Consider the following 10000-nt stretch of genomic DNA (forward strand, 5'->3'; position numbering starts at 1 on the left):
TGCTGAGTCAGATCGCAGAGCTGACCCGTCAGAATGCGCTGATCCGATCCCAGCTGCAGCAGTACTGCTCACTGCCAGCGGGGGCAGCGTCGAGCCAGCAGCACAGCACAGCCGAGAGGGAGCCAGCAGCCACACAGGGCCGGGGACAGGTGAGCCTCTGCGGGGGGGGTCGGGGTCGGGGTAGGGCTCGCTGCAGCTTTGAGACCCCAGGTGTGATCCTCCTTCAATGTGGGTTCACTATGTGGCTGTTGCAGCAGACAGCGCCCCCTGCTGGCCCTGCAGTGAGCTGTGTGGAACAGCGCCTCCTGGAGCTGAACAGGCAGAGTGCGGCGGCACGGCACAGACTGCTGGGGCTGATCGAGCGGCAGACTCGTGCGTCTGAGGGCGGAGCCTCCCCCTCCATCTCCCCCATCCCCCCCGCGACCCACAATGCACCTGCAGGTGGGTGGAGGCCGCCGCATGCCGTCTCACTGTGTTTCCCTCTGTCCGTCTCTCCCGCCTGAACACCGCTTCCCTCTCACTGACAGATGATGGGGGAAGGACCCCTGAGGCGTCCGCGCTGCCTGAACAGAACTCTTCACCTGCTGCCAGCAGCTGTGGGAGCAGGTGAGTGAGGTGACCGCTGTGACTCGGCGGGTCGGCGCTGTGACTGTCTGACTCTGTCACTCTGTGTCACAGGTTAGCAGGGGGAGACGGCAAGGTCACCAGCCAGCAGAGCCAGGTAACACGCCAAGCCCGACGGCAAACACACACTCGCACGCGCACGCACGCACGCACGCACGCACGCACGCACGCACGCACGCACGCACGCACGCACGCACGCACACACACACACACACACACACTCGCACGCACGCACGCACGCACACACGCACGCACGCACGCACACACACACACACACTCACACACACACACACACACTCGCACGCACGCACGCACGCACGCACGCACACATGCTGTTTCTCCAGCTGGGGGTTTAGTTTATGTGAATCTCCTCCTTTCTGAACAGCAGGCTGCTCTCTCTGTTTTTACTGCAGGCCGGTAAACTGAAGGATGACGGATGGTTTGCGCTCTCTGCTCATGTGCACTGACACGCCGGCGGCATGCTCTCGACACGCCCCTGACCCCCCCGCTGCGGACAGCTGGACCTGCACCCACACAAACGCCAGACCGGCCTCACTTTTAAAGCTTTCTCTTCTTTGTCATGTATTCTTCTGAAATAAAAGTTTCTATAATCTTTATGATGATTTGAGCTCTTGGGAGTGACAACAAGCAATTCACATTCATGCGAGCATGCACACACACACACACACACGCACACACACCAGCTGAACAGCTTTGTCAGTTTTAAGAAAATAGTTTATTAACGTTGTACGTGATCTAGTGAGCTTGAGAAGTGGGAATACCTTTGCAGTTCATATAAACAAGTCAAGTAACAACTACACCTCAAAGCACAAGCACCTGCTACAGTGAGATTCAACACAAATTGCACATTGCAGTGAGATTAAAACTGATATCTCTCCCCCAGCAGTGTTGTAAGACACTAATATCTCTCCCGAAGTCCCGTGGTCTAAAACAGATATTGCTCTCCTGTCCTATTTTCTTAAGACACTGATATCTCCCCCAGTCCTTTGGTGTAAATCGCTGATATCTCCCCCAGTCCTTTGGTGTAAATCGCTGATATCTCCCCCAGTCCTGTGGTTTAAATCGCTGATATCTCCCCCTGTCCTTTCGTGTAAATCGCTGATATCTCCCCCAGTCCTGTGGTGTGAAATCCCTCCCGGATCTGAGCGTATGCTGAGTGTTCAGCTCACAGCACCTCACAGCTGCGCTCCGCTCTAGCGGAGAGCTTTCTGTTCCTGTAAACGAACTTCACCTCGCACTGCGTGGCTGAGGAGGAGACTCTGAAGCAGCAGCCAGCGTCCTGTACCTGGACAGAGTGTTTCTGCATCAGCGAGCGCAGTCTGTCCCGCGACGGCCCCTCTCTGAGCCAGACCGCCCCCCCCTCTGCCGCCAGCAGCAGCGCCCCCTCCCGCTGCGCCTGGGCCACACCCTCCTCTCCCAGCCCACACACCTGCACGCAGCCCGGCTCGCTCACCTGGAACGGCTCCCCGCCCTCGTAACCACGGCAGCGCAGGCGGATCAGCAGGGAGGCGGGGGCCGAGGTGCCGAAGGCGAAGCCCTCCTCCAGCCCGCCATCGATGGCAACGGGCCCGCGGACGCTGGCTGCCCAGCAGAGCTCCGCCCCCCCGCCCAGCACGCGCACGGCGTCGGGGTACAGCTGGAAGGCGTGGCGCTCGCTGGGCCGCAGGTACCGCTCCAGCTGAGCCAGCGTGTCACGGTGTAGAGGGAACAGTGCCGGCAGGCCCAGCCGCACGGGGTCCCACTCCAGCACCGCCTCCACCCGGCACCTCAGCCCCACGTCGAAGGTGTCCCCGCGGAAACCCCAACCCGACAGCAGCGCGCGGGCGTGGCAGGTGACACTGGCGGTGGGGGCGTGGGAGAGGTCGCCGCCACCCCCCTCCGGCTGGATGAGGTGGGCAAGGCGGACGATGGAGAGGCAGACTTGCCTATAGGGGCAGTGTGGCAGAGCGGGTGGGGCAGGGGGCGGGGCCGGGGCAGGGGCCGAGCTCGCCGTCAGTGCCCTGCGGATGACCCGCGCTGACAGGCCAGGGAAGCGGGTGACTCTGTGCAGTCTGCGCGGGCGGCAGGCGTACAGCGCCCCCTCCTGGGGAGGGCTGATGTGCAGGCCGTCGTGCAGCGGGTGCAGGTCACGCAGCAGCTGGCCCAGGGCGCGAACGCTCTGCAGGAGGCTCTCCGCCCCCCCCTCCGCCCACAGCTCCTCCAACTCCTGCAGGAGCTCCGGCTCCACCCTCTCACTGCCCCTCAACAGGCGCAGGGCCCCGCCCCACGCCCACGCCCTCGACCCCGGCCCCGGCCCCGGCTCCTCCACCGCCTCCGCCACGCACTCCCACGCCAGGAAGCTGAAGATGGGCCACGCCCTGTCCCGGGCCCCGCCCTGCAGCAGCAGCTCCGCCTCCTTCAGCAGCTCCAGCAGCAGACGGCCTCTCTCTGAAAGCCGCACCCCTGGGCGACACAAACACAGAGAGTCTTTTCAGCCCCACGCTTCTGCATTTCAGTGCAGAGCTCTGGGGCTGCGGTGGAGCACAGGGGTTACGGGATGGGCGGGGTTCCGGGGCGGGGTTCCGGGGCGGAGTCAGTATGGGGCGGGGTTACGGGCAGGGGTACAGGGCGGGGTCAGGATGGGCGGGGTTCCGGGGCGGAGTCAGTATGGGGCAGGGTCAGGATGGGCGAGGGTATGGGGCGGTGTTACGGGGTGGAGTCAGTACGGGGCGGGGTTACGGGTTGGGTCAGGATGGGTGGGGTTATGGGGCGGGGTCAGGATGGGCGGGGTTACGGGGCGGAGTCAGTACGGGGCGGGGTTACGGGGCTGGAGGAGGGCACGCACTCTGAGGGTCGCACTCCGCCACCCGGCTCAGCAGCCGCGGGACGTCCTGCGTCTTCTCCAGGAAGAGGGTCACCAGGGCAACCAGCTGCGCACTGTCCGCCAGGCCCGCCTCCTCCAGCAGACAGTCCCGCACCGCCCAGCGGGGCAGCCCCAGGGCCACGCCCAGCTCGCACATGTTCAGCCCCGCCCCTGCATCCCCGGCCACGCCCAGCCGCGCCGCCACCTGCTGCAGCACACCTGAGAGAGAGGGACGGGGACGGGCTGACATATCCCACAATGCAACAGGAAGAAAGCTCTGGAAAACGTACAGCCTTGCAGCGGCAGGCACAGGCCTGGGAGCCTGGGCTTTTCCTGGGTTATGGGACCCGGGACCGCTACCTCTGGAGCCGGGTCTGACCCGAGAGGGGCGGTGCCTGTGTGAGGGAGACTGGGTGATTGGTTGTTGGAGCAGAGAGGGGCGGTGCCTGTGTGAGGGAGACTGGGTGATTGGTTGTTGGAGCAGAGAGGGGCGGTACCTGTGTGAGGGAGACTGGGTGATTGGCTGTTGGAGCAGAGAGGGGCGGTACCTGTGTGAGGGAGATTGGGTGATTGGTTGTTGGAGCAGAGAGGGGCGGTATCTGTGTGAGGGAGATTGGGTGATTGGCTGTTGGAGCAGAGAGGGGCGGTGCCTGTGTGAGGGAGACTGGGTGATTGGTTGTTGGAGCAGAGAGGGGCGGTACCTGTGTGAGGGAGATTGGCTCCTGCTGTACTCTCCTCCACAGGAAAGCTGCTGATTGGCTCTTCAGTGAGTCCCGCGACGGAGGGGAGGGTATCAGACCGACTGCTGACTGCAACATACACACACAGCACCTCAACACACACACACACACACACACACACACTCACACACACACACACACACACACTCTCTCTCACACACGCACACACTCACACAAACACACGCACACAATCACAGCACCTCCACACACACACACACACACTCTCACACACACACTCACACACACACACACACACACACACACACACACACACTCTCTCACACACACTCACACACACTCTCTCACACACACTCACACACACACTCTCTCACACACACTCACAAACACTCTCTCACACACACTCACACACACACACACTCACACACACACGCACACACACTCACACGCATACACATACACACACTCTCTCTCTCTCACACATGCACACACTCACACAAACACGCACACACTCACAGCACCTCCACACACACACACACACACACACTCTCACACAGACACACACTCACAGCACCTCCACACACACACACTCTCTCACACAGACACACACTCACAGCACCTCCACGCACACACACACTCTCTCAAACACACGCACACACACACACACACTCACACACTCTCTCAAGCGCACACACACACAGCTCCTCGGTACTCACCCCGGGTGGCGCAGTGTTCAGCCTGTGACTGAGTCTCAGCATCGATGTCTGCAGCCAGCTGCGCATCCTGACTGCACAGGGCCTGGTAGAAGCAGACGCAGGCGCTCTCGCCCTTGGACAGGCAGCTGCGCAGGAGTCTGTGGGTTTGCTGGTAGGGCGTGGGCTCGGCCTGCAGCTGCTCCAGCTCGAACTGCGTCAGAGACCCGCCTGAGAAGAGCTGCAGAGACACCGGCAGCACCAGCGAGCCGAGCCGAGCGCACAGCACTGCAGACTGAGCCTGCAGCCGCAGCTCTGGGGGGGAGACGCACACACACACGTTACACACACACACTCACACACTCACACACACTCACACACACACACACATTACACACACACACGTTACACTCACATTACACACACATTACACACACACACACGTTACACACACACACGTTACACTCACATTACACACACATTACACACACACACACGTTACACACACACACGCACACACACGTTACACACACACACACACACGATACACACACACATACACACACACACACGTTACACACACGTTACACACACACACTCACACGTTACACACACGTTACACACACACACTCACACACACACACATTACACACATTACACACACACACACGTTACACACACACATACACACACATTACACACGCACACACATTACACACGCACACACACAGACACACACACACACACAGTCTTTACTGACTCAGTATATCACAGACGCTGTGCTTACTGACTCAGTAACACAGACAGACTCAGGTAAAGTGTAAAATGACATACCTGTTGGTCCACGCTTGATGTCTGTAGTAACACAGAGAGAATGACATCAGCAACAGCAACAACACCAAATGAATCACTACACTGACGCCAGTCTGTATATGTGTGCATGATACAGTGAGTGCGTATACTACAATGTCTGTCTGTGTGTGAGTGTGTGCGTGTGCTTGTGTGTGAGTGTGAGTGTGAGTGTGTGTGTGAGTGTGAGTGTGTGCGTGTGCTTGTGTGTGAGTGTGAGTGTGAGTGTGTGTGTGAGTGTGAGTGTGTGCGTGTGCTTGTGTGTGAGTGTGTGTGTGTAATGTGTGTTTGTGTGTGTAATGTGTGTGTGTGTGTGTGAGTGTGAGTGTGTGAGTGTGCATATGTGTGTTTGTGTGTGTAATGTGTGTGTGTGTGTGTGTGTGAGTGTGTGAGTGTGCATATGTGTGTGTGTGTGTGTAATGTGTGTGAGTGTGCATATATGTGTGTGTGTAATGTGTGTGTGTGTACCCGTGTTGCTGCACAGCCAGCTGCGTAGGCGTGGGTAGTGTTTGTGGCAGCTCCTCAGACACTGCAGGAAGCACAGTGCCTGGTCCTCGTCCATCTGGGCCTGCACCACCTCCAGCAGCCGGCGGGCGCGGCGGGGGGGCGTGGCCTCCGCCTGCACCTCGTAGTAGTTCTCCTGTGACAGCAGGCCGGCCGCCAGGGCGTGGTCCAGCAGCGGCGCCACGTTGTACAGAGACTCCACCAGCAGCTCCTGCGACGCACGCAGGTGAGCCTTCACCTGCCCGCCCGCGTCTCCGCCCTCTGCCACACACACAGCCATCAGCCAATCACATCCCTGCCTCTCTCAGCACACGCAGCCATCAGCCAATCACATCCCTGCCTCTGCCACAGCACACGCAGCCATCAGCCAATCACATCCCTGCTTCTGCCACAGCACACGCAGCCATCAGCCAATCACATCCCTGCCTCTCTCAGCACACGCAACCATCAGTGGCGGCAGCGTGTGTGAGGCGCTGTGCGGTGGCAGGGTGTGTGCAGCGGCAGGGTGTGTGCGGTGGCAGGGTGTGTGCAGCGCTGTGCGGTGGCAGCGTGTGTGCGGTGGCAGGGTGTGTGCAGCGCTATGCGGTGGCAGGGTGTGTGCGGTGGCAGGGTGTGTGCAGCGCTGTGCGGTGGCAGGGTGTGTGCGGTGCTGTGCGGTGGCAGGGTGTGTGCGGTGGCAGGGTGTGTGCGGTAGCGTGTGTGCAGCGCTGTGCGGTGGCAGGGTGTGTGCGGCGCTGTGCGGTGGCAGGGTGTGTGCGGTGGCAGGGTGTGTGCGGTGGCAGGGTGTGTGCAGCGCTGTGCGGTGGCAGGGTGTGTGCGGTGGCAGGGTGTGTGCGGTAGCGTGTGTGCAGCGCTGTGCGGTGGCAGGGTGTGTGCGGTGCTGTGCGGTGGCAGGGTGTGTGTGTGAATGTGCCTGCTGTGATACGGGCAAAGGCGCTCGGTGCGTTTAGAAAATTCCCTTCACACTGTTGATAAATGAGGACCCCGCCGAGCGCCCCCTACCTGCGGCCTGCATCACTCGCGTCTGAGAGGCCAGCGCAAGACAGCGGTCACCATCACTCTGACACGGAGAGGGGGAGGGCTGCTTCCTGCATCAATGCTGAGCGCATCCACTGTGCTTCCTGCATCAATGCTGAGCGCATCCACTGTGCTTCCTGCATCAATGCTGAGCACATCCACTGTGCTGTCTGCATCAATGCTGAGCACATCCACTGACGATTCAATTACCCCGGTCGGCTGACACTGTGAAAATCTGTCCAATCATTGATCCAAAAAACACACCGAGAGAGACAAGTATTCAGAAACCGAAGGGTACGTGCGATGACTGCACAGCCCAATTTAAATAAATGCAGACCATCGCGCAACATGCCTAATAAATCTGGCAAAAAAGAAGCAGTAAAAGAAGTCTGAATGGCAGCTGCGTGGGTGGCATCACTGGCAAATCAACTCGCACCCTGAACGCACCCTGAAATGACCATTCTCTTTGCTAGCTGGGCTGAGTACTTACATAATCCGTCAATGAAAATCAAACTCATTACAGAACTACTTCACAAGCTAACGTTACAATCTCTCCAGTCAGACGCTGTTATAGCCAGCTCTCCAGCGAGGTACGCTCCAAATCGACAAAATTAACTAGCAAAATTAGCCTAAATAACTTAGGTGCCCGTGAAACTTTAGGTGGAGTTAGCGAGCTTGTCAGCCAACTTCCTCTTTTGGGACGGGCATGTTTTTGTAATATATCTCACTGATAACTGAGAAACATTGATCTAAATATGCTAATGTAACATTAAACAAATCCAGCTAACATGTGTGTCACCACGAGGATCGACCTGCGCGGTGAAAAGGTAACTATTTAAACTGTCAAACCTTTTATTGGAGCCGCTTCGGTGCCGGAATCACATGGGACTCTGCGCATACAGCGACCGTCATGCTCTGCGCATACATTGACCGTCATGCTCCGCGCCGGCGGAGTGGTTGCCGGGCAACTCACTCAAACGAACATGGACCCGTCGGAGAAGCAGGCAGAAGAAACCGCCTCAAATGGTAACGTAGTTTAAATGCGGCGAGCTCGCTATCTAGTATACTATAGTATAGAAAATCACAATAGTCGCTTTTGAAAGTAGTTTTTTTTTTACTTTGAAAGTTTGAAACAGTTATACACGACTTTATACTCACGGCAGTATGACATGAGCGAGCGAGGCAGCCAGATGGCAGTTACAGAATAATTCCATAAACTTCTGTAACGTTAATAATGTTAATAAAGGTTAGACTGGCGGTCTTAACGTTACTATTCACTGTTTCTACTGTGACTTTTTGTTTGCATGGTGCTGTAATATTAGGAACCTGAGCCGTATAAAAAGTTTTGTCTGATAGTATCCCTGTATGCCCCAGAGGAGGAGAAGGAGCGCCAGGCCAGCGGCGCAGAGACCCCCCCTACAGGTGAATTTTTGCATTAATATCAGACGAAGGACGCTGATGCGATGCAGACGCACCGAAAAGATGCCGTTCAGCGCGGTCACGTGTGCAGTTCACTCCTTTGAGGGAACTGCTAAGTAGTTATTTGATGTCAGTCCGAATTACTGTTGGCATGACAATGCATATACGCATATACTTTCACCACATATTGCACCAAATTCACGCTTTCAGGAAGAGTGAGGAGGCTGCACGTGGAGTCTGATATTGTGAAGGTTTAACGGAGGAAACAAATCAGCCACAAGGTGGCAGCACAGAGTGGGAGTCCAGGCGCCAGAGCTCAACATTCCCCCGATGGGGAGTGTCGGTTTGGAGCGCCGGCCGTAACATCCGCCTGTGGGCCTCTGGTGTGCTGTCCTTGTCCTAAAGTGTCATATCCTAAGAGATTCGGAGATTCTGCAGGGGAGAAGGGGATAAAGAATTATCTGCACACTGTCTGCAGTTAGCAGAGGCGTTTACCTAGAGCACCTCACAGTGGTGTGAGTACGGAGTGTGTGTGATAAAATGGCCTGAAAAAGTTTGAATAACACCAAGCAGCAACCAAGACATGTCTCAGCTGAAGTAAATAATGCAAAATGTGACTGTTTTTTAGTGTTTTTAGTTTAGTTTAGCTTATTTAACAGGGACTGTGCACAACACATTAGCTGCACCAGATTTAGCTACCTACGTAATTCCCTGGGCAGGAAACACATTAAAACATTAAAATACATGACAATCAGGAAGCATAACATACCAACTTAAAATACAACATTCACAAACAAGCAAAGAAAAGGAAAAAAAGGACATTTCATTAAAAACACACTGCTACACTTCACCAGGAAGCAATGCAAAAGCGTGATCACATTTTACAGAAGGAAATAATGCGGAGGCGTGGAATGGTTGCAGGGGAGGAGGTGGACGCAGACACAGCAGAGACGGAAGAGGGAGAGGACTCCACGGTCAGGGTGATCCCACAGGACATGTACTACGACTATGAGGAGCTGTACTCACGCGCCTTCATCAGTCCTGACTCCAGCATCCCAGCCAACCTGCTGCAGCTCACGTATCCTGCACACAGACTGTGTGTGTGTGAGAGAGATGCAGTGTGTGAGAGAGAGAGATGTGTGTGTGTGAGAGATGCGGTGTGTACGTGTGAGAGATGCAGTGTGTGAGAGAGAGATGTGGTGTGTGTGTGTGAGAGATGCGGTGTGTGTGTGTGAGAGATGCAGTGTGTGAGAGAGAGAGATGTGGTGTGTGAGAGAGATGGAGTGTGTGAGAGAGAGAGATGTGGTGTGTGTGAGAGATGCGGTGTGTGTGTG

At 56.8% G+C, this 10000-nt stretch overlaps 3 protein-coding genes across 3 annotated transcripts in view; 2 read left to right on the plus strand and 1 right to left on the minus strand.

The window, feature by feature from the left end:
- Positions 1-1170, plus strand: part of spice1 (spindle and centriole associated protein 1) — a 13045-nt gene extending 11875 nt beyond the window's left edge. Inside the window, exons 13-17 of the mRNA XM_036520624.1 lie at positions 1-149; positions 255-441; positions 528-606; positions 679-721; positions 1038-1170. The exon at positions 1-149 is cut by the window's left edge and continues 150 nt beyond it. Coding sequence (XP_036376517.1) covers positions 1-149; positions 255-441; positions 528-606; positions 679-721; positions 1038-1091 — 512 coding nt within the window. The 3' untranslated portion in view covers positions 1092-1170. The remainder of the gene's footprint in view (positions 150-254; positions 442-527; positions 607-678; positions 722-1037) is intronic.
- A 640-nt stretch (positions 1171-1810) lies between these two features.
- LOC118772363 lies at positions 1811-7362 on the minus strand. The gene is made up of 7 exons (XM_036520625.1): positions 7233-7362; positions 6195-6491; positions 5712-5732; positions 4902-5192; positions 4189-4296; positions 3470-3706; positions 1811-3087 (listed from the first exon to the last, which is right to left on the minus strand). The coding sequence occupies exons 1-7, from the start codon at positions 7243-7245 to the stop codon at positions 1811-1813; spliced, it is 2244 nt and encodes a 747-aa protein (XP_036376518.1). The 5' UTR covers positions 7246-7362.
- Positions 7363-8153: 791 nt separating this feature from the next.
- Positions 8154-10000, plus strand: part of LOC118772364 (cilia- and flagella-associated protein 44) — a 40011-nt gene continuing 38164 nt past the window's right edge. The window contains exons 1-3 of the mRNA XM_036520626.1: positions 8154-8273; positions 8622-8669; positions 9588-9744. Coding sequence (XP_036376519.1) covers positions 8183-8273; positions 8622-8669; positions 9588-9744 — 296 coding nt within the window. The 5' untranslated portion in view covers positions 8154-8182. The remainder of the gene's footprint in view (positions 8274-8621; positions 8670-9587; positions 9745-10000) is intronic.

This window comes from Megalops cyprinoides, chromosome 2 (genome assembly GCF_013368585.1).
Source record: "Megalops cyprinoides isolate fMegCyp1 chromosome 2, fMegCyp1.pri, whole genome shotgun sequence".
Lineage (NCBI taxonomy): Eukaryota > Metazoa > Chordata > Actinopteri > Elopiformes > Megalopidae > Megalops > Megalops cyprinoides.